The sequence below is a fragment of the Gadus chalcogrammus genome, chromosome 18, assembly GCF_026213295.1.
Source record: "Gadus chalcogrammus isolate NIFS_2021 chromosome 18, NIFS_Gcha_1.0, whole genome shotgun sequence".
Taxonomy (NCBI): domain Eukaryota; kingdom Metazoa; phylum Chordata; class Actinopteri; order Gadiformes; family Gadidae; genus Gadus; species Gadus chalcogrammus.
In genome coordinates this window covers 2,759,946-2,784,254 of record NC_079429.1, presented here as the reverse complement: position 1 = coordinate 2,784,254, position 24,309 = coordinate 2,759,946, and the positions used below count along the sequence as shown (strand labels likewise).

Here is a 24,309-nt window from a genome sequence, read left to right as displayed (position 1 = left end):
TATAAAATGAAGCAAAGACTAAAATATATCGGCTACTTCAGTGGGAAAATGTGCTTCTGATAGTTGGTCCCCTATAGTTTTTACTAAAATCTTGTACTTTTCGCTCTATATTGTAATGCACACATAGTCATATTCATAGCTGATTCTGGTCTCTCACAAAAACCCAAACTACACGTCCATGACAAACGGTACATACAGACGTCGTTCTGCACGATAAATCAACTTTGGAAACGGGTCACACCCTCGTCGTGACCTCGGTGATTGGGTGTTAATATTGCACATCAGTAAACACACAGTAGTGGAAATGATAGGCTATACATTGTCTCTCTCGCCTCCTATCTCTCCAACTGAACGTTTCGGAGGATCTACGAGCCCGTTGGACCGACTAAGTGTACTCTGAGGACTCCTCCGAGTACGACCTCTGTGCCCTGAACGGGTCGAACCCGTTCTCGTCGACCGCCAGGCATTTACCTGATGAACTATAGCCCTTCTTTTTACCTTTCCTCTCCTCCATTTTAATAGTGTCGTACAGACCCTGCGGAGCCTCTTCCAACAGGTTATCCCTCTCCGAGTGGGACGGTTTCATTTGGCACACGTTGCAGAGCAACAGTAAGGCCGGTGCGTAAAGCACGTTCACAAGACCCATGCACAGATTGAGTTGCGCAAAACCTAGATTGTGCACTATCTGCCCGGCCACGATGGGCCCCATGGCGTACGCCACGGAGTAGGAGATGTCCGCGATGGCGTAGATACTACCGTACACGGAAACGTAGCGGACGTCGACCAGAAAGGCCAGCGTCGGTAAAAGAGCGGTGTCTACCAAGGCGATGCCGAAGCATATGCCGCACAGGGGCGCAATCAACTGGCCGAAAGTTTTACACGCGGGCACCACGCAGGAGCTGGCCCCTATAATGACCATCCCCACCGCCCCGTAGAACCACTGCAGGTGCGGGTGCTTGGCGGCCAGCTTCACGGTGATGTACACACCCAGGACGTGGGGGAAGAAGGCCGGCAGCCAGGTCAGCCCCATCTCCCACTTGGTGGAGTGCATGGTACTCTCCATCCAGTTGGCGATGGTGGGCTCCAGGAAGGCCAGCGGGATGTTGCACACGGTCAGCGCCCCAGCAACCACGGCGATGTAGGGGTCGATCATGAGCCGGTAGATGGGCGTCCCAACCGGCATGTTCTCCCGGGTGCGGTTGGAGAAGGGCTTGACGACGGTGAGCAGCAGCAAGCCGTCCGCCAGGCAGACCACGGCCAGCACGATGAACGGCACCCGTTTGCCGGCGAACTCGTACAGGATGCCCCCGAAGGGCGGCGCTACCAGGCTGCCGAAGGAGATGAAGGCCAGCGCGATGCCCAGCGCCTTCCTGCGCTCCCCCTCCTCCGTGTACTTGTCGGCGATCATCGCGATGCCCGACGTGTCGGCGAACGCCGACCCCAGACCCTGTAAACTTCGCGCCGCGAATAGAGTGGCATAATTCTCGGCAAAGGCGAATATGCACGTGGACACGAACATGATAGTTAGTCCGATTAAAAGGGGAATGTCGTATCCGACCCGGTCTATAAAAGTTCCCGACAGGGGGTTGACCAGGAGCTGTACAATGGCTTTGGAGGCGAACAGTACTCCGATCTGGACGTCGAGATTGTCCCTGTTGCTCTTGGGTTGGCCGGTGCTGTTGAACGTGGAGTTGGGGTGCAGGACCAGGTGCACGTGCGCCGACTGCTCGCTCTCAAGGTCCGCCAGGTAATCGGGAATAATCGGCACGATGACCATGTAGAGCATGTTGTCCAGCAGCAGAGCCACGCACACGATCACCAGCATGATCCGTCTCTGCTTCTGCGGGTCCGTGATGGCTCCACCGAACTCACGGGTCTTCTCGCCCATCTCGGACAGTCTCAGGGCCAGACCGGAGGGTCCCCCTTCCGATGCCATCGCTGCGCTGTTTCTTTACTCTCTTCTTCCCCCCGATTCTGCAAAAAGTGCAACTGTGTTTTTCTTGTTTATGACATGGAGCTCACGGCGGGAGATGTACAGCAGCACATTATCTAGGCGTGCGTAAACGTTCAGTGCGTGTGTGATGGTGTTCCCGTGGTCCCACCTTGGCAGTGCGTAACAGAAAGCTGCGCGCAACTTTGGTCCCCTGCTGTGGCTCCTCGCGACTGGAGGCAGCTTCATCGGTCTCTGCTGGTCTTTGGCTCAAGTGCTCCTCACTGCTCTCCTCGCTCTCGCGCTCGGTGCTTTCAGTGACGTGCAGGGAAGATCGAGGAATTTCTTTCCGCGGAATAACGCGGGCATGTGGTGCTCATCTTCAACGGGAAAAGTTGGAATTGCGCGCTTTTCCCGCAGTTGTTCATAACTCTGAGATGCTTATTGTCCGTCTCTATCCTATTATCTGTATGTGTTGAGTGTGTGTGTGTGTGTGTGTGTGTGTGTGTGTGTGTGTGTGTGTGTGTGTGTGTGTGTGTGTGTGTGTGTGTGTGTGTGTGTGTGTGTGTGTGTGTGTGTGTTGAGTGTGTGTGTGTGTGTGTGTGTGTGTGTGTGTGTGTGTGTGTGTGTGTGTGTGTGTGTGTGTGTGTGTGTGTGTGTGTGTGTGTGTGTGTGTGTTTGTTTGCGCTGCCAGAAAACTAATGGCTTCTTTGCAATTGGTACATTTAACAAGCAGGCTGAACTTTATTTAGCCAGCAGCAATAGTCGCCATTTACGCACTGGGCTGCCTGGATGTAGCCCACTCTTACTAGATGAGTTATATAGTTATCGTGCATTGCCAAACACAAATGAAAGCTTTTATGACTCAACTGCAATCGTCCATCTATGCGCCTGACATTCGCCTACTTAAATCCAACTATAAGGCCGCCTGTAATCGGAATATTCTGAATCAATTAGACTTTCACTGACAGATTGAAATGAATTAGTTAAGATATATTGTATTATGGCACTATTCGGTGGACTGAGAGCTACATTGTAATAAATAATTACTAATAAGTCATGAAGATGAACAGTTTAGAGAATGCTTGGTTATTATTCACACACAGGTATACAGAATATGTGTTTTTATATTTATTTGTCTTTTCTTTTTTAAGCATTTTGTGGAAAAATAAATACGAGTATTCTTAAAAAGTACATTAGAAGTTCATTACGCGTGCAACCGTGAATGGTTTGTCTCGGCACCCTAGGATGAACTACTGCTGATTCTTTTTTGATAGCGAACTCATTTGGACGCAAGAAGTGCGCCTTTACGCACACGAATCAATGGCGACACCTTGTGTTAAGATCCGACTAACACACATCCTCTTGGGCTACGTTGACTTAAATCGGCCTAATTCTTTAAATGTAATTGATTTATATTAAAGACACAACACACCAGCTTTGTAAAATGATATCATTAACATCTGCCGCTAAGGCCCTCAATGGGTCTACATTACGAGGCTTCCAACTTGATCAGTTCAGAATCATAGACATTGGAATAAAGCCTGTATTATTCTCGGGTAATTATCCACTGTATAGTTATATAAAATGGGGTTTGCATAGTTATATGTGTGGGTACGGCAGCAAAGCGCACAGCATGAACTAATCCCCTAGGTGGCGCTAAAGTAGAGGAAATTATTATTGAATTATCTAATTAATCTGTCTGTCTCTATATCTATCTATTCATTATCTTTCTCTATCTGTTATTTGTCTGTCTGTCTGTCAGTCAGTGCCTGAACTTATGTGAAATTCGGTCTATATTTCAAATTGCTGACATAAGGCAATTTCCAAAGGCGAGAATATGCATGTGTACGTTTTTCAAATGACATTTTCTCTAAATCTATACAGTAAAATCACATGGTTCCTTGTGTACAAGTAGTCAGTACAACAGTTAGTATGGTCATATCAGTCGGTGCCTGGCACACAGCACTAAGGCCAACACAGCAGCGAAGAGAAGGGGAGGAGACATGCTGGCTGGGGCTCATGGGATGTGGTGCAAGTTGCAGCAGCGGAACGAGAGAAATGTAAAGGTAATATAAAGGTCATGAGGCACTTGTAGGACAGGTAACAGGTAAAATATTTATTTGCACAGCACACACAGCCATTGCTTTTGCTTGAGCTCTTTAAGTGTCCTGGGGTCCATGGTCAAACAGAGGGCATGGAACCACCGGTCACATTTATCACACTGGATCTGTTGAATTTAAAAATGAATTCATGATTTATTCATGCACATGATTTTGTCAGTTGGTAGCAACACTTAAGTTTAACTGGTATATCACAAGCGTCGGTGAAGTTACTTAAGAAAAGTAGTGCATTACATTTAACTCATGGAGGAATAAGTGCTGTTATCTATTGGGGTAATATTATTACAGTAACTCAGTAAGTTGCTACCAACACTGTATGTCACATCACGATTCCACATTGAACTGCTGCTCACAACAACTCACAGAGTCTGTGTTGGCATGCAGGTGCTTCTCCATTTGTAGTTTACCACTAGCACGTACCGGCGTACCATACAAATGGATTACACCAAACGTTATTTGCTCTAATCAATACTCAGGCCTATGCCGTTTCTCGTCTTGAGTTTCTCGCTCAACACCAATCACGTTATTTTGTTCATTAGTTCTTAATTGATTTCAGCTGCGTCGCCCCCGCCTCTCCTCATAAAGCGCACCCACCGTGACTGATGTTGATCGTTAATTTTTCGTTGGATTGCGCGAGCTCAACAATCCGGACATCGTGGCCACCGACGCGGACCCCCCGCCACCGGGACCCACGCAGTGAGTAACGTGGGGTTCTTATTAAGCTTCATGAGCACCGCACACGTTACACTCTCCCCATCTCCTCCTGTCGTCTGTCCTCGCCCCTCTATTGTACATGTTTTACCGCTGGAGGTTAATGTGGATTTGCTGATGGAAGTGGTAGTTTGTGTTGAGTGGTTTATCTATGAGATCGACTGACTGACTAACGCTGCGGACCGCGACAGCACCGACCACCACACTGGGAAGTGTCCTCTGCTCGCTGTGGAAGCAGCATGGAAGAACTACAGCAACTCTGATGGAAACGAGGACCTCCACGCTGTTGAACACAAACTGTTGTAGGCCTACTACAAACCGAGGCGGTCCCACTCGGTTAAAGATCTCGTGGTCAGTGCGGCAGACACCTGGACCTGGACGTCACCTTCTGCAGATACTTCACTGCCCTCAGGAATCCACGGATAACTTGAAACATGTCCGACTCCACGTGTCCAAAATCCAGGATGGAAACTTGTGGAAGGAAGAAAGGGGTCTGTTTTTGCTCAACCCATAACCCCACTGAGCCCTTCTGTGGAAACCTGTCTGACTGACCCTACTGACTGGGGGCCTGTTGATGTGTGTTTGGTTGGTCTGGTAGAAGCTTGGCTGCTTGTGATCTGCAAGGTGGTCATGGTTAGATGCGGTGTCTGACTTGCACACCGATCTCCCAATTCTATTCTTCTCTTTACTACTTTTCAACTTTCTATACACTGCTGCTGTTGACCGCTGGTGGTGCAATGTGGTTTTTATTCGCGTATGTTCTGTGGACTTTGCATTTGTATTTTACTGCCTGTTAGACCTCGGATTGGCAAACCTAAACTCCTTCACTGGCAAAATGTAGATGCAAATTAAATGCCGAAATTAACTTATTCGAAATTAATTATTTTCAATATTCGTTTTGCGTATTTCACCAATAGCTTCGGAACTAGTCGGACCTCGTATATCATTTGCTCTTCAAAGATGCGGTCAGGCGCCCCTCCGTTATATAACGTTTTCTGCCCGGTACAAATAGACCGACCAAAACAACCCTTTAGGCTATCTAATGTGAGGTTGGATATACGCAACATGTAGAGGTGTTTCAATAACAAAGATGGAAGTTGGTGAACTAAAGTCTGTATATGCTCACTAAAAGAACGAACGACTACCACTCAAAGATTTTGAGGAATATGTATTTCTGCATCACCCGTTCCAATGCTATGATTAGTCGAGGCCTATCCAATGGCATAGCCGTCGACCCATTTTAGATCGCGCCCTTTAGACACGCCCCTTGGAAATTGAGCAACGCACTTCAACGCAGAGGATCCAGAAGAATTTCACAACGAGTCCATTGGAAGATTTCGAGGAACATGAACATCACCAATGAAGGAGAGTAACGTTTCCACTTGCTATAGGAATTTAGTGAAGCACTAAATAGTTAATAAATGGTGACTACATTTTATTATTATTGACTCGTTGGGTAAGACTGGCTTTACTAATATAACCGCGTTAAAACTATTCATTTACCTTTCTTGTGTAGTTTCCTACTATTCATTGAATGTTTTATAGAAGTAAAAAAGTAATCAATAGAACTATACACATTTGTACAACAATTAATCATTATACAGGATTTGAACATTTTCTATTCGAGCTCATGCTTCATAATATTTCCAAGGATTGCAGAGTACCAAATGATTTATGAACAGTGGTTTGTTTTTGTTCAGGAGCGGATTGATCTCCCAGAGGCTTCAACAGAGCGGGTCTGGAGCTGGGAGCTGCAGGTGGATGGTGCCCAGGAGCCGTTCAGTCCTACAGGAACAGACAGGTGAGCCGTGGAACTGCACATCCTATAAACTCCTCCTTGGCGTGGTCAAACGGTTCAGAATAAAACTAGAATTCAGTCATTGGTTGTGATTGGCTTGTTAGCTAAGCGTTCTCAGCCACTAGCACTAGTGTCCTTATGAAGATAGATGTGTGTGTGTGGCTGGGTTTGGGAGTTTATAGGAAATTATACTTCTCAAGAACGCACAGTAGCGGAGAAGATAAGCTATTGACATCTGAGTGAGCGAGGAGAAAAAATCTCCAGTATTTAAATAGATTTTGTCTCGTTTCAGTAGAGGTGATGGAGGTGGTCGTCTGGAGGTGCTCGCCATGAGGTCCGTGGCGGTCGTCTGGAGGTGCTCGTCTGGAGGTGGTCGCCGTGAGGTCCGTGGCGGTCGTCTGGAGGCGCTCGCCGTGAGGTCCATGGCGGTCGTCTGTAGGCGCTCGCTGCAGGCGGAGGGAAGGCCGGGAGCCGTGCAGCCCAACGGATGCAGAACGGTGAGACGCGGAACTGCACAGCTGCACATTTTTTCTAGGCTTGGTGAATTGTTTAGATTAAAACTTTGACATGCAGCCACAGCAACTCTGAGGTGTTCTGAAAAATGTCAGATGCATTCTCGGCCACTAGGACCAGCTCCAGGATGTAGGCTAGGTGTGTGTGGCTGGCTGTTGGGTTAAATAATACCTCACTCAAGACTGCACAGTAGGGCATCAGTGAGATCTGTGGGAGCTAAAGCAGAGGAGGAGTTGATTATCTGCATCATGTACGGGGAGAAATATGCAGTGTGCAAATGGAACATGTCATTCGCCTTTCAGAAGGACTGAGGAGGAGGGCCTGGAGGCAGAGGCCAGCCTGGAGGCAGAGGCCAGCCTGGAGGCAGAGGCCAGCCTGGAGGCAGAGGCCAGCCTGGAGGCGGCGCTGGCCTGGAGGTCCTGGAGGCGTCCAACCTGGAAGGGGCGGCATGGAGGGCCAGGTGGCGGCTCCTCATCCAGTGAAGTTAAACTCTTCTTCAGTGCATCCATGATGAAAGGGGAGAAATGTTCCAGTGTGAAACTGGTACTTGTGTCTCACGTTTCAGGTTGGCCTGAGGCGGCCAACCTGGAAGGCCTGGGGACGGCAGAGGTCCTGGAGGCGACGGCGGGCCTGGAGGCCAACCTGGAGGTCCTGGAGGCGGCGGCAGCGGCCATCCTGGAGGCGGACTACCTGGAGGTCCTGGAGGCGGATTGTGGAGACCATCCTGGAGGGCCCGGCGGCGGCGGCTCCTCATCCAGTTAAGCTAAACTCTTCTCCAGTGCATCATGAACGGGGAGGAATGTCCGGGGTGCAAATAGAACGTGTGTCTCATTTCAGAACAAATGAGGCGACGTTGCGGAGGTCCAGGCGGTCGGCCCGGTGGAGGTCCTGGAGGAGACGGTCCCGGCGGTGGAGGACGGCTGGGGGATCCGGCGGTGGAGGTCCGAAAGGCGCCTCGTGATTAGACCAACCAGCTCCTCGTCCATGGAAGGTAAGCTCTTTCTCCAGGTCAATCTGATCAACGAGAAAATCAAAGAGCGCAGCCATGAACTGGTGGTGTCGCCATGTGGGGACTAAACTCTAATGTTTAACTCGAGTAACTGCAGTGTTTCCCCCAGCACTGTATGGTTAAGGCCGTCTTAACAGTAGGGCCCCGCTTTGACTACCAATGTAGAAAAATTATATATAAAAAATAATTATGCAATAACGAAGTGTGAAACTCGTAGGGAAAGAAAACATACTTTCCTCAAGTACAAAAAATATAGATAAATAATTTGTCGGTAATACTGTGTACTGTTCAAAACAATAGTCGTGCCATAAAGCATTTTGAATGCAATTGAAAAGGCGGTTGTATGTATTATTGCGAACTGAAACCCTCACCGAAGACCCCCCCCCCCCCCACCACCTTGACTAAGACATTGTCTGGGGGAAACACTGAACCGGGTTGTATCACTTAGTAGTGAGTACACTAGGGTTGCTGGGTCATCTCCAAATGGTAACAGAGTGTTTGCTCCAGCAGGATTGAAGGAGTCACTGGGGATGAAGATCACTGGTCAGGGGCTGACAACCCCCCACATAAATCTACAGCTGATGTGATTAAAGTTCTGCAGTTCAGATCCGCTGATGAATGGTCCCATACCGTATCCACAGCGTCCCCATGGTGCAGGCAGTCAAAACTCCAGCTCTTTGAAGAGACCAAGCAGCTTGATGACTGACTGGTTCCTTATACAAAGGACCTCGTCCCGGAGCAGAGGACAGACCTAAGGCCTGCAGCGCATCCGCTAGAGACTCTGTGGAACCGGTAAGATACTGGATTCACCATCTTGAAGACATTTTCATTTATTCAACACGGTTAGTTTTGTTTGGCGGGTATGTTGCTTTGATACTATAGGGGCGTCTTCTGTAACAAACTTTCTAGAGAATAAGATCTGACTTCAGCCAATCAGTGGGATGTCCTTGAACAAGAGCCAATGGCTGAAGGCGCTCAAACGCATTCTTTTGACTCGCTCCTCTACTATTGCTGTAATCAAGCTGGATGGCTATTTTGCTCCTTCTATTGACAAAATCAAGTCTGCCACCTGGTGGCCGATGAGGGCGTAGCAACTCGGGGCTCATTGGAAACATAATAAGAGCCTGTTTTTGATAGTTGGATCGTACACCTAAATGTTTTTACATCAAAATATCGCCGAACCCCATGTTGGACAATGCTTGTTTTCATCCTTTCTATGTTTGGCTTTGATTTATCCTTACCTTTTCTTGTGATCCATTCCCCTTAGGTTCAATAAAGTTGACCTATCCTTCAGGCGACTTAAAGGGAGACCAGATGTGCGGCAGCTGGGTGTCATGGTGCAGAGAAAGGAATTATTTTCTCCATTTATGTTGCACCACATTTTGGGGGAAGAATGTTTGAATCAATCTGTCATTTATTTCTGTACTCCATATCTGTAATCCCAGCTGTTGTATTTTAACACGGTAGCTGGGAACCCTCTTTATAGGGAGCGACTAGAGGGACGAGGCTGGAAGCAAACCTGAGCCTGGATCTTAACCTTCTTTCTAAACCTAATGCCGCAATTTAACCGCAAAGAAAGTGAGGCCTAAAGTAACTTGACTCTCTTACCTAAACTTGCTTGCCTAAACTCGCTTGTCTAAACTCGCTTGCATAAAACCTAAACTCGCTTGCATAAAACCTGAACTTGCTTGGCTAAACTCGCGTCGCTTGCCTAATACCTGAACTCGCTTGCCTAAACTCGCTTGCCTAAACCCGCTTGCCTGAACTCGCTTGCCTAATACCTAAACTCGCTTGCATAAACCCGCTTGCCTAATACCTAAACTCGCTTGCATAAAACCTAAACTCGCTTGCATAAAACCTAAACTCGCTTGCATAAAACCTAAACTCGCTTGCTTGACTCGCTTGGCTAATACCTGAAGTCGCTTGCCTAAACTCGCATGCCTAATACCTGAACTTGCTTGTCCAAACACGTTACACAAAGTTAACCATCCATAATCTTTAACCCAAACCAGACTTGTCCCTGGGTCGCTCCACTTTGATTGAGAAGTTTCTTATTTTACCTCATCTGCGTTTTTGTATTTCATTCTTTGAGGAAGTGCTTTGGAGGATATTTGAACTTTTGTTTGCCGCATCAATAAGCATGCTTTATCTTTACCCATTTTGTTTTGGATTGCATTTCTATGTGTCATCCGGCCAAATGTTCAGTGTCCTTACATGTAATGTCTATGGTCTGACGATAATCGGACCTTTTCATGAAGCAGAATGTGTGTGTGAATGTTGTCCCGTGAGCTCCAGGCTCTCTGTAGGCCTATTCATGTGTTCATGAGTATTTCAGACCTGTGGTGTTTCACATGAGACCTTAATGGGAACTTTTCTTTTTCTGCCTGCATACGTAATGCCTACATTAGTAGGGTGATCACTGTTGATCCCAATATTGATCATTAACCACCTCATTATTTTATAATTTCTTCCAATAAGGATTACAAATCATGTAATTTATGAGCATATTTTCAAATGGCTCCAAATATCAGATTGTGTAAACTAATGAAATGTAACCTGCTTGATTTAAAGAAAATAAAACATCCAAATATTATAAACCTGTTTTGTGTTGCTCTCTTACCATGTGGAAATGAAACGCAGATATGTTTAGCTCTGATTTGCTGCCTCCTTTTGGTGTGGTGCCTGGATTTGTTTAACATACTATTATCATTTCCAGGATAAGTTAATAACCTAGTATAGCCTACCCGGAAAAGAAGGGATATGATGGGCAGGCTGTTTCGGTGTCCTGTCAACGTATTGTGAGCGGATTTGAACATTCTCGGTGAGGGAAATTAAATTGTAAACGTTAATTAACATGCAGGACCATTCAGCGAACACTTCACATATTTCTCACCAACAGAACTGTAGCTATTTGCGCTTCTTGTGATTTTAAAGTCCTGGCGCCCCCTACTGGAGTTCTTTGATAATTCTTGCCCGCGGTGACCTCGGTCACATTTCTACCTCAACTCTCCTTTCTTGGCCAAGAGATCTGTGACATCTGTCCCTCTATCTGTGTCTCTTTCTCATTCTCCCTCTCTCTGGCTCTCTCCTTCTGTCTCTCTCTGTGTGTCTATCTCCTTCTCTCTTAAGCCCACCACACACCGGCGCCGCGGTGCGCATTTTACGCGCGTAAATTGCCGCCCCTATAGCACCAATGCCCAGCTTGAGCCATTTCGCAACCACAATCTGTGGTTATGAGTAACATATCTCGCCTCTGCTAGGCTAACGGCACTGTCCGTAACGCACGCACGCACAAACACAGGACAGGAACACACACGGCCACGGTGGAGAGGTTTATATGGAACGGGCTGTTAAATAGGATTCATTTGTGGCGTTTATAGGCTTTGTCGTATGTGTGCGATCGTTTATCTGACGCATCGTTTCATAACGTGGCCCTCAAGTCGGACAAGTCGTTTTATTTTTCCCATCACATTTAATCGGTCACCATAATGCAAAATTGCATTATGTCAGCACTTTGAAGTGGGCTATAGACCGAATTTCACATAAGTTCAGGCACTGACTGATATGACCATACTAACCGTTATACCGACTACTTGTAAACAAGGAACCATGTGATTTTAATGTATAGATTTCGAGAACGTCATTTGAAAAACGTACACATGCATATTCTCGCCTTTGCAAATTGCATTATGTCAGCAATTTGAAGTGGGCTATAGACCGAATGTCACAAGTTCAGGCACTGACTGATATGACCATACTAACTGATGTACTGACTACTTGACCCCAAGGAACCATTTGATTTTACTGTATAATTTGAGAAAATGTCATTTGAAAATGACATTGAAACCCCTAACCCTTGAAAAACGTACACATGCATATTCTGCTGGCCAATGGAGTCGAAGGTCCGCACTGGCGGCCAACTTGCCACAGTCAGCTGCTCACCCATAACACTGTTGACTTGGTAGTGGTAGGCCTACATGTAGGCCTACTTTATAATTAACCATAACCACCTTGCTACATTTGCAAACTGTTTGTTTTGTTATAAACGTCAGAGATGTAGGTTCGGCAGTACATACTTGATACTAATGAATAATTGTTAGATTCTAAAAAACGGTTGAAAATGTAGCAAGTTATGGTTATTTATAAAGTAGCCTACATGTACCACTACCAACACAATGTTATGGGTGAGCCGCCGTAAGACAGCTAGTGTTCTATATATCTACACACGTAAGGTGAAGGGTTTTATTTTGAAAACGTTGCGAGATACCACCCAAAGGGTGTTTAGAGTAAAGGCGCACGAAGATTTTGTGTGACGGCTGGCTTAACCGCGGATGAACGAATGGCGGCTCACTTGACCGCAGGGACCATGATGCAGGATTAAGTCCACGGACATGTGCCTGCTGTGCACGTGGCCTAACTGTTTACTGTGTTACTTAATTCTGGCCAACATGGATAAAAAAGGCAAACCAGCGTGTTCCGCCCCGACCTCTCGTTTGACACGCAACACCTTTACCTGGGCTTGGGTGTCACTGATGACCTGAAGAAGGCAGTCGTGTCATTGCCCCAAATCGTGGCTCATTACGAACACGGGTTCCGCGGTCACCACTCTGCTTATGCGATTGTTGATCTTTCTGCAGACGGATCAGGTAATTCAATCAGAGCACAAGTACACAAGCAAGCACACACATGCACGCACGCACACGCGAACGCGCATGGACAGGCCTTTGTGCTTCATTGGCCATCTTGAGCGCCAGAGAAGGGCAGTTTGTACAAACTCTCTGCTAATCTGTTGAGTTGGACACACCACCCGATAACCCAGTGTGTTGGCGTGACCCTGTGTCTGCAGAGTCACGAGGCGTGCTTTCTGCTGAATCAATTACTGAAAAACTTGTAATTCACACCATTTTCCAGACTTGGTCTTTTTAAATTTGTAAATAATGCTTACTGTCGTTCTATTTTATTCTGAACTTCGCCAGCCGTCCACAAACGGCAAGAACTATTTAGACAGTAATAATTCTTATTTTAATTGTATTACTATACATTTTGTATTGATCATGTTTACTGTGGGGTTAATATCGGATTGTGGACGAAAACACATCTAGTTGTTCATGTGGATAATGAGCTGACTCATTATGCAACTCATTACGCAACCATTAAATCAATAAAAGAGCCAATAGTGAATCTGAGCTTTTGGCTGTGTGTGAAATGTTTAGAGATTAATTAAATCTGTTCCCACTTAATCCTTATTATGGTTTATCTAGATAAAAATCGGTTGAACTAGAACTATTGGTCAATACAAAACATGAATTTGCTTTCATGCACTCAAGCCTGTTTAAAGTATGATTTAGCAAAACGAAAAGGGCACCTTTTATTGTTAGGGTTTTATGACAAGGATGATATTTCGTGACAAATTAAATAATGTCCCTCTTAAAGTACAAAGGAGTGAATGTTATGTTGACACTTTACATGTGACGTGGTCCGTTCAGTCATCTGGCTATTCGAGAGCACTGAACACGGTACTTTGGTAGTGTTTCTGTGCTCTGATGGGTCCATCTATTTCAAGAGTGCTCAACACCTATTTCTCTTCCCTGAATTGGGGTTGTGAGTGGCTCTTACCCACTAACCATTTCACAGAATGACCAGACAGACAGCTCAGTCAGACAGCCAGTCAGTAAGCCATGCAGTCACTGTCTTGCAGGATTACTTTGACAGAGGAATGGAATGCGGGGCTCTCTCTCCCCCAATCTCTCTCCGTCTATCTCTCTCTCCTAGCCTGCTTCTGGTGACCCCCTACTAAGGTTTGTATGCATTAAGATGTTCAATTACCAATTAAATTATTTAAAGACAATAGCATTAGCATGGAGGGTCAAACAAAATCATGGGAATGAAATGTATTTATTTTATCAGCGAGAATAGACAACGGACATTAGCAGCCTCAGTGCATTTCAACAGCGGTTGAGAATTGAGTTATTCTGTTGGTTTGGTTAATAGGCGTATTGATTTATTCAACAATGGGCAGGCCACTTGTATTAAAGAGCTGAGATGTATTGGTGTGCTTCCAAAACATAACTGAATTGCTTTTGCAGGACAATCAATGAAATGACTCTGACTTGTGCTGTGATGTATTGAATTGATCCTTCAACTTTTGTTCATTTGATCTTCTTGAACGACGGTTCCACAAATTTCTGTCCGGTCAGGAAATGCCAAACGCCACCTCGGTAGGACTCGTTTCCGAAGGAGTAGAGCAGAGCGTTGAAGATCGGGTTTGTCTTGGCCAGCACCGGAAGCACCTGTGGGGAGAACGGTTATCCATTTAGCAGACGCTTTTATCCAAAGCGACTCACAATAAGTACATTTGTCATAAGAGGTGCAACAATATATCGCTGTCGGCACAGTTGGGATGTTCATAGAACCAAGTGCAAGTACTAACAATCGCTAGGCTAACCAATTCCCCGTGTTACAGCAATGATAGCAGCTACTGTAGCCAAGTACTATAATACAATACAACACAATACAATGTACAATGGTGGCCAGAAGGGAGAGGGTGGCTATGCAGAGTCGAGGTGGACTCTGAACAGGTGAGTCTTGAGTCTTTTTTTATCCAAACATTTTCACTCACTGAAACCACCAAAGCCACGGCCATGATCAACAAAACGATGTAGAGAGCTGGGAAAATTGCATGTTCTCTCACCATTCTGAGCTTCGGAGAGACGATCTTGACGTTCTCGAAGCAGGCGTACACGCACATGAGGACGTAGGGACCCCAGCACGCCAACATTACCCTCAAAGGCAACTTTGTGTTGAACTGAAAGTACAAACAGGAGTAGATATATAGTTAGCCCTGCTGCAGTGATTGTTGAAGAGACATCTTAAGAGGCTTCTGTACACGTCATCGTTGAAGGAACAAGTCATTGAAAGATCCAATGACCTCAGGTTCCATGCTCCAATTGATAATAAACAGGCAGAGATCGATTTACATTTGTCAGAAGAAGGAGAAACCATTTATCGAACAATATATTGAGAACCAAGTGCCAAGCACTAACAATCATGAGGTTAACTCATTCTCTGTGTACAAAAAACCTAGCTAGGATAAGATGCTACACTAGTAAAATGGTTATGGCTGGGGTAAGGGGGGAGGCTATGCAGTCTGGGTGAGTTCTGAACAAGTGAATCTTGAGTCTGGCTGTCTGTTGAATCTATTGAACCTTTACTTCATTGGCAAAATAAAACAGTTCTGTGTATACCAACTACAGTTCAGCGTAACCAGCACAGAACTGTATTGTTGCACATCAATGACCCCTTTTGTTCAAAGATTATCCTTACCCTTCTATAGATTTACCTCCTTTAGTTTGTGCAACCACTTACACAACTACTTTAATATGAGTCATAATCTTCCCAGGAGGGTTAACATACCTTCTGAAGATGAATTTTCCTGAAGTGTTTGTTGATGGCGTCATAGGAGGACATCATGGTGTAGGCGGGGAACAGCAGGTAGAAGACCACCAGGCTCAGCATGTACGTTATGTAGTCCCTGTTCGGGAGAGGATCATGTAAAGCAAAAATAGCTGTTGTGTTAAAAACAAGCATGACCTATGTTAGCCTATAGGCTAATACTGTTGCAGTGTGAATTTTCTTCACAGGGTAAATAACATACTGCATTTTGGTAAACATCAAAAGAAATCAATCTTTTATTTAACAGTTACTATCAATTATTTAGATGTGAAATATCAATATTCCCATTCAGCATATTTGCTCTCGGATTTGTCTGCATTCTTTATGATTCTGTGTTTTACTTTTTTACTGGATTATTATGATTTGGGATTATGATGCTAAAATTAATTGCAAGCTTCTTTCTGCAAAGGCTTTGTGTCCCAACCAAAGATCCATCAGCATTACTCAAGCGTAGCCTAAATGTGCATTTGTATTGCCACATTCAGGTGTGCAAGCAACCGAAAGACAAGAAATGCTTGGTCACAAATAACAAAGTAACTTGCACTCAAGGTCGTTTTTTAAATAACATACCTTTTACCTTTACTTGAGTCGTTTTTTAACCATAACTTCCCTTCGGCTTGATGAGGATTTCATGAAGGTAACAGTATGTCTTTGGTAGAGTTTCATTAAAGTAAGAGTAGGTCTACTTTAGTAGGATTTCATCAAAGTAAGAGTGTCTACTTCAGTAAGATGACTTCAAAGTAAGAGTATGTTTACTTGAGTAAGATTACATCAAAGTAAGAGCATGTCTACTTCAGTAGGATTTCAAAGTAAGAGTGCGATTACTTGAGTAGGATCTGTCAGTACTGTTTCCACCTCTGGCCGAACTGTGTAGCCTGTGAGCATACAACCATGAAATAAAGCACCTCAATACATTATTGCATACGGTCTATTGCATGCCCCAGTGAACGTCATCGCTGATTGAACCCAAAGTGTGGTAACGCAGTCTCATGTTTCCCAGTCTCCCCATGTTTCTCAGTCACCCATGTTTCCCAGTCACCTGTCTCCGATGGTGTAGTCCAGCGTGCACCCCACCCTCATGGGCTCAAAGTCGTAGACCCCCCAGCCGATCAGGGGGAGGGCGGCCCAGAAGACGGACAGGACCCAGACGATACAGCACATCGTCACCGTGGTGCTCCAGAACAGCTTTTGTCCTGGACAATTCATGTGATTCATTTTAAGTTTTTCTTATTTAAAAAAATATTTTTTTTTCTTTATTAAAATGAATATATATACATTTTTAATATATACTTAAAAATATATATTTATTTATTTATCATTAGAAAAAAATGTAACACTATTTTTGAATTTCTCTTCGTAAATGTTACAAATATTTGTGAGAAAGTGGTAAACACACATGCAAATTATACCCAATGTCTTTGTAGTTTGTTACAAACCTGAATTCAAAATGAGGTGTTTACAAGACATTATGATTATATATATTGGTATATTTATCAGATTGTTAAGGGGCTTGGGTTGCCCTTTGGGGGGAGTATACAGTTTAGCATGTTGTGGTACTCACTGGTGCAGTACTGGTGGTATCGGTCCCAGGAAATGGCAGCCATGAAGCTGATGGAGGCCAGGACGGAAATCATACCCTGGAAACCGTGGTAGGAGCACCCTGATTGGCCAAACGGCCACTGCCTGAAAAGCATGCACATTTCACTCAATGCCCAGTTCTCAGCATGTCGACATACATCTGTCTCTCATCATACATTTTCTCAGGAAATTATTAGGAATATTTACAAACTACTCCAGTCAGTTAAAGTTGTGATTTATTTCATCATTTTATAACTGTGTTTTTATTTTGCCACGTCCATACGCCAAAACTATTCAACAGAATCAGTTCAGTTTTGATTATCTGAGATGTTACTACCACACATATCATTTTTTTATGGTAATGTTGTTTTTACCCAAACCACCTTTTAATTTATTTGTGACGTCAAAACTTAAAGCATATCCCTACCTTACGTAGCTGGCATAGGCGGCGGTTAGTCCGTTTATATTGAGGCTGAGGTCGGCCAGAGCGAGGTTGAACACAAAGAAATTGCTGGGTGTGCGCATCTCCTTGACCCGGAGGTAGGCCACTATGGTGATGGCGTTCAGGATGAATCCAATCATGCCTGGAAGAGAGCAACCCAGATAAACAAACCTATTCTGAACACATGTCTACAATGTGAATGTAATTCTGACTTTGCTCTAACTGGGTTCTATAAAAAGGATTATACTTTCGGTGTAGGTTTGGGAAGTTTGTGCACACATAATTCATGTTTAGATGTGGGTTTTAAAGCAGCATTCAATGTTGATATCCTGTTCCGGAGTTCAATTGATGTTAACACGCAAACGTTTTCTCTGCTTTGATATCCCATGCAAATAAGTTGAAAGCCCTCACGATCCCGTCCACTTACCCCCAACCAGAAGGGCCGTGCCGAAAGTAAACATGTCGAACTCCTCGAAGCCCTCCGGTAACGCGGACGCTGCCATGGTTCAAGGGAATCGCACGGATGCAACCGTGCACAAATTATATTTACAATCGAGCTCTAGGAGTGTGTCACAAAGTTCACCAACTCCCCCGGTTTATAAAGGCTCTGTCATGTGAACAGGCATGAAGAAACTAATCTCAGCAAAACCTCTAGAATCCCCCCAAGAATGTCCTAACAAGCACATCATCCTCTGCAACTTGTGGGGCGCATCCGCCGCGCAGGCCAACTGCGCATGCTGGGCTAATTATTATAAACAGATGACGACATAAAGAAACTATTTACGTTAATCGAAAATGTGTGGTCCTTAACTCAAATAAGTGGATCTTGGCTATTATAGGTTGGTAAAAAAAAATCGAATAGGCAAATCTAATGTAGGCCTATTTAGATTGATTCGATTGTAAGGCTTTTATGAGTTTAATTAATAGCTTTTCGTAATTGTCTTTACTTTTCACTTATGCCTCATTGTTTATTTTTAACCGTGGTTATAAAAGAATCAGCTAACACACGACGTTCGGCAAAATAAAAAAAGACGTTTGGTCCTTTCTGCCTGAATTTGGTTAAAATGTTACATTTGGAAATGTACCGCTTGCACCACTAATCTGCACTCAGATTACAACAAACCCATTACTCTGATGTCCCAATAGGCCTGAATCGTCCATATTGTTGAAACAGTCCCAGTCCTTTGCCATGTGATATATTGCAAGTTAAAGTGATTATTTTCCAGAAGGCTTAATGCCTAATAACGAAACATAGCCTATAATTTAGGCCTATTCACTATGTTTCAGAAATTACATCTCAATTTCTCAACAAATATTTAAACTATTCACACGTATCAATGTTTTCCATGCTTTAGAGCTAAATATACTCTTAATAAGAATTTTTGAATTGTAACATGGAACAAAGTGAATTGAAGAGACTGCGGTAAGCTACTGCATTTATGCTCCATGTAAATGTTTTACTGAACCAAAGATAAGTGGTGCGGTGAAATGCACTCCTTTATCTCTCCCTTATACCATAAAGTGTGGACTTGGTGCAAAATCCTGATCATGAATGCTGAAAAACCCAATACTTCTTGTCGAATATAAAACGACTTTTTTTTATCAGAGCTGCACAAGAAGGCATTTTTGGAACCGTGTGATATATTCGCATGTTGGCCCATAGTTAATGAGGCCTGCACTAATCTGCCCGATTGCATGAAACAAAGCATGTACTGTAAAAGTGGCAGTAGTCAAAGGGCAATGGTGCCCTTTTTGCCTATCTTTATATTTGTATTATTAATCGAGAGATTTAGAGTTGGAGGACAGGTCCTCTGAATACAATCTGAAACGTCTCGAAGTTTCTGTCAATGAGGAAAAAACGTTCAAATGAATCCACTTTAATTCGATTTATTTTCACCTTTACAGTCGTTCTATTCGTTAGGCAGGCCACATGTTTCCTGCCACTGCCATCTAGTGGATTGAATTATATTTTAGAAATTTGACCCAACTTTTATGTACCTCATAAGAACACTTTTGTATTGGCCTAGGATTTCTAGTTGTAGATTTCATCAATGTTCTGTTTTACTACGGCTAATTTAAAGCTATTCAGAACGCACCCATGCGTGCATATTGAGTAAAGTGAGAGGGAAAGTACACTTTAAAATACCTTTTACTGTAATGCATTAATTGTGCACCAATTATGCCCATAATTACCCCCCCAATGAACGCCTCTAGTGTTTCTGGTATTCCCTCAAACCTCACAGTGAAACAGTCGGCCTATCAGCTTCCAAGAAGCAATAATCGTGTAAATGAAAATAACCCTAGTCCCTTGGCTAATCCCTGCCTATCCTTTTTATCTCAGGCTGCAGGACACTCAGAGCACCACGGCGCTCTGAGCGGACACGCCACCGCCATGCAATACCACATCGGTTAATACCGGTTAATATCGGTTTATATCTTTAATATCGGTAGTTTAGTGGAGTAGCATACAGTAGGACAGCAGGGGAAGATGAATCGATCATGCACGGTGGGGTTGTATCTGGCGGTTGTTTGCCTCCCGCTGCTGTGCACCTCGTGCCCACCCCAGTGTAGTTGTTTTTTCCACAAGTTGAGCGACGGATCAAAAGCAAGGTAAGGAACAAACAATAAAAGCAAGATGTCTATGGGCATGCTTTAATTTGAGAGTGTCAATGTAGAAAGTCCTCTTGAAAATCTCACGTTTTGCCTTCTTTCATGAGGGATTAACAGCCAAATTGGTTTTTAATCTTCTTTAGGTGTACTTTTTTGCGTGGTGCTATTTGGTGAATTGTTTCATTGGAAAACAACATTTAAAACCTTTTTTTCTTCGTTCTTTTCGCTAAACATTTCCAAGTGTAATGTTTTCAATGCATCACAATATCGTTTTATTTCTTGGTGAGCACTAACACACGTTTTTAATTCTTTCTCCTCCAGGAGCGTGCTCTGCAATGATGCAGAAATCACGGTCGTGCCCCCGAATTTCCCCAAAGACACATCAAAACTACGCATCGAGAAGACCGCCATCACCAGGATATCCAGTGAGAACTTCCACTACCTCAGCAACTTGGAGTTTCTGTGGATGTCCTTTAACGCCATCAGTTCTCTGAGCGTGGACAGCTTCCGAGGTCTAAAGAGTTTGGACGAGCTGCGGCTGGATGGCAACGCCATCGACTATTTCCCCTGGAAATCTCTCAAGTACATGCCGAACCTGAGACTTCTTGACCTGCACAACAACAAGATGTCTTCCATCCCTGCCGAGGCCACCATGTACATCAAGAACATCAGCTATCTTGACCTATCGAGCAACGCGCTAACCACAGTCCCGGCAGAGATTCTGGAGCTCTGGCTGAGTGTGAAACCAGCCCAGGAGACAGATGCCTCGAAACGTATTCTCGGTGAGGATCAAACTGTTGCATATATACTGGAAGGTATTTGTTTTTGTTAAGCCGGCTTGCGTGGCCAGAGGTGGCGGGTTATGTAACGTATTACAGTTTCTTGTCCACTGTGGCGTTTAAAGGTGCATTTAAAGAGATTAGTTGCTCCAATGTGTCCCACTACTGAAAAATACTAATGCTGCATAAAGCTTATCCGATCAGATACATACATAGAAGGAATGAGATAGATGGATAGATGGATAGATGGATAGATAGATGGATAGATGGATAGATAGATAGACATATAAATTGATAAATAGATATTTGGATGGATGGATAATTGAACAAATTTATGGATGGATGGATGAAGGGTCGAATGGATGGATGAACAAATGAATGGTCGGCTAAAGGGATGGATGAACACATTAATGGTTGGATGGATGAATGGAGGACAACATTAATGGTTAAATGGATGGATGGATGAATGAATGAACTAATTAATGGTTGGAGGGAGGGATGGATGAACACATTAATGGTTGGCTGGATGAATGTATGAATAGATGGTTGGATGAGTGGAAGGATCCATCCCCTGATGGAGGAACGGATCCAAGGCGTTTCACATCACAACGCTCTGTTTACACTGTGCAGGTCTCCACGACAACCCGTGGCTGTGCGACTGCCGGCTGTACGACCTGATCCAGTTCCAGAAGTCGCCGTGGTCCTCGGTGGCCCTCGTCGACCCCCAGCTGAGGTGCGCCGGGCCCGAGGGCCTCTCGGGGGTCCTGTTCCCCCAGGCCCAGCTGCAGCGCTGCCAGGGGCCCCGGGTGCACACGGCCGTGGCCCGCGTCCGCAGCTCGCTGGGGAACAACGTCCTGCTGCGCTGCGGGACGGTGGGGGTCCCCGTACCGGAGCTGACCTGGTCGCGGGCCGACGGCAAGAAGATGAACGGCACGGGTGGGTTCTGATGCCGGGCCACGCGACGGTTGGGTCGATTCAGCGGATTCACATCGAGTTCTAAAAAAACCGATTTTCATTGTTTTGATTTTTTTTTGTGGGATTTGTCACTGACTGGAGATCAGTGAGATTCATATTTATTTTCCTTGAAATAAAGATTATAATTATGATATCAATACATGCGTCAATTAATCACCACACATAGGCCTAGCCCAAATGAAAGAGCCGTTTATATGTTGACTGCTTCCAGTGTTGTGTTTGTCACACTGTAGAACGATTTATTGCCTTTTTAGTGAATAATATAAAACATAAGGAATTTTAAAAAGAAAAATCGCATCCTATATCTTAATCGCAATATTGGCGAAAAAATCCCAATCTGAATATTTCCCCAAATCGTTGCCCTTTCAGTGGACATCGTCTATTGGTTGATGGTCACGAGGGTGTACAAGGCACATGAGGAGATCAAATCACTGTTTCACTTTGTTATGAGGCCATGCTCCTAAATCTGGACTATAATTGTTTTTTTTTCAACAGTTCAAGAGGAGATCTCGAAGGAGGGGATCATCTGGTCCATCCTGAGTGTGCCTGCGGTCTCCTTCCACGACTCAGGTCGTTACATCTGCAAGGCCACCAACTTTGTGGGCACTGCGGACGCCCTCATCTCCCTGGTCATCACGGACTCCTTGAGGTCTGAGGAGAATGACGGCACCGCCAAGAAGCCCAGAGAGCGGAAGACCGGCGGCGGCGGCGGCATCGGGAAGGCGGCGTACCAGGAGAAGCTCGTGGCGCGCTACGTGCCTCCACCGACCGCCGCGGGGGCTCAGCCGGCCATCAAACCGCTCAAAGGGGACACCGGAAAATACAAGGTCGAGAGCTACAGCGTGTCTGCACCGGAAGCGGGGGCAGAGAAGAGCCTGGCCAGTCCGCCCGGCGAGACCGGGGAGCTGGAGAAGGACGTGCTGGTCAACATGACGGCCAACGCCTCGTCCCTGCAGCAGGTCCCCGAGAAGCGGATCGTGCGCTCGGTCAAGGTGATCGGCGACACGGACCACACCGTCTCCCTGAACTGGCGCGCCCCCATGGCCATCAACACCACCGAGTTCAGCGTCCTGTACGCCGTGTTCGGCGAGCGGGACATGAAACGGATCAACGTGGCCGCGGGCAAGAACCGCATCACCATCGACGGCCTGGTGCCCAAGACCAAGTACATCGCCTGCGTGTGTGTCAAGGGGCTGATCCCCAAGAAGGAGCAGTGTGTGATCTTCTCCACGGACGAGGCGGCGAGCGCCAGCGGCACCCAGAAGCTCATCAACGTGGTGGTGATCACGGTGGCGTGCGTCATCGCCGTGCCCCTGACGCTCATCGTGTGCTGCGGGGCGCTGAAGAAGCGCTGCCAGAAGCTGCTGGGGAGGCAGTCCAAGGAGATGCAGGACTCGTACGTGACCTTTGAGACTCTGGCGCCGGCCAACAAGGCCAAGGGGATGGAGGGGGAGTACCTGACCCGTCTGCACCCGGACGAGTCCAACAGGCTGCTGTCGGCGAGGTCCAGCGTGGACTCGGCGGCCACGGTCCGGACCGAGGGACCGCCCAACGAGTACTTCTGCTGAGACCACGCGTACGACTCGAATCGTGAGAGGACGAACTCTTGGCCTGGGATTCATCGAGTCTAGATGCACATGATTGGGCTCAGAGATGATGGACAAAGTCTTTAAAACACAGAAAGAACCCTGTTTGCTGGTCCTAAAAGCTTTGGATGGCACTGCCAGAACTGGATGGATAATGTGACTTTATATTATGCCGCCGTGCGTGATTATACGGGCCACTGATGACATTGTGTAAGCTTACGGCAAGAAAAGGGAAAATGTTTTTCTGTGACTTTAGTTTTTATGAATGACATGTTTATGTGAGATGTTTTTTATTTATTTGTCATGCACATTGAAAAGGAGTACTGCCCGTGGAATACTTTATTGGTGTTCCTTGGGTCATTGTATAGGCCCATTTGTAAATATATGTTAATGTGTCGGGTTTATTTTAGACTTTCAATCCTAAAATGCTGAATATGTTCCAATGTTTTTATCATATGAGATGTAAATATCTGTTTGAGAATGTTTGTCTGATAAATAAATAATTTTGTATGGAAATTTCTGACAGGAAATTACTTTAAACCTGAAACTGAATGGATTTTTTTATTATATGAATCAGATAGAGAATATATAAATATTCAAATATACTTTTAGATATGTATTCCACCCACTGAAAATCCTCTATGTTCACTAGAATTGATTTACTCTTCCTCTTTTTACAATTCAGTTATGTCGACCTATTCAAATGATCCACTCAATAGTTTACAATGCAAAAATGCATATCATATGGTAGTTTATATGTCATAGCATATTGTTGACTATGATGAACATGTAGGTGCATGAAG

General features: G+C 45.1%; 3 protein-coding genes and 1 long non-coding RNA gene across 7 annotated transcripts; 2 read left to right on the top strand and 2 right to left on the bottom strand.

The window, feature by feature from the left end:
* Nucleotides 1–327: 327 nt before the first annotated feature.
* Nucleotides 328–2,087, bottom strand: slc18a3b (solute carrier family 18 member 3b). The gene has a single exon (XM_056577506.1). It carries the CDS (start codon nucleotides 1,934–1,936, stop codon nucleotides 386–388), a length of 1,551 nt encoding a protein of 516 aa, XP_056433481.1. The 5' UTR covers nucleotides 1,937–2,087; the 3' UTR covers nucleotides 328–385.
* A 2,573-nt stretch (nucleotides 2,088–4,660) lies between these two features.
* Nucleotides 4,661–10,678, top strand: LOC130371660 (uncharacterized). 4 transcript variants are annotated; one of them, XR_008893218.1, is made up of 8 exons: nucleotides 4,661–4,749; nucleotides 6,465–6,565; nucleotides 6,858–7,059; nucleotides 7,378–7,553; nucleotides 7,641–7,832; nucleotides 7,913–8,066; nucleotides 8,595–8,876; nucleotides 9,352–10,678. It is a non-coding gene; the product is annotated as an uncharacterized LOC130371660 (long non-coding RNA). The 4 variants fall into 4 exon arrangements; XR_008893216.1 differs by having other exon boundaries at nucleotides 4,679–4,749; nucleotides 6,855–7,059; nucleotides 9,352–9,894; XR_008893219.1 differs by having other exon boundaries at nucleotides 6,855–7,059; nucleotides 7,641–8,066.
* Nucleotides 10,679–13,943: 3,265 nt separating this feature from the next.
* rgrb (retinal G protein coupled receptor b) lies at nucleotides 13,944–18,279 on the bottom strand. Its single transcript, XM_056577507.1, has 7 exons — nucleotides 17,984–18,279; nucleotides 17,542–17,698; nucleotides 17,098–17,219; nucleotides 16,576–16,729; nucleotides 15,498–15,615; nucleotides 14,776–14,889; nucleotides 13,944–14,374 (listed from the first exon to the last, which is right to left on the bottom strand). The coding sequence occupies exons 1-7, from the start codon at nucleotides 18,057–18,059 to the stop codon at nucleotides 14,234–14,236; spliced, it is 882 nt and encodes a 293-aa protein (XP_056433482.1). The 5' UTR covers nucleotides 18,060–18,279; the 3' UTR covers nucleotides 13,944–14,233.
* Nucleotides 18,280–19,924: 1,645 nt separating this feature from the next.
* On the top strand, nucleotides 19,925–24,018 carry LOC130371657 (leucine-rich repeat, immunoglobulin-like domain and transmembrane domain-containing protein 1). The gene is made up of 4 exons (XM_056577505.1): nucleotides 19,925–20,166; nucleotides 20,488–20,948; nucleotides 21,576–21,881; nucleotides 22,416–24,018. The coding sequence occupies exons 1-4, from the start codon at nucleotides 20,045–20,047 to the stop codon at nucleotides 23,486–23,488; spliced, it is 1,962 nt and encodes a 653-aa protein (XP_056433480.1). The 5' UTR covers nucleotides 19,925–20,044; the 3' UTR covers nucleotides 23,489–24,018.
* Nucleotides 24,019–24,309: the final 291 nt, after the last annotated feature.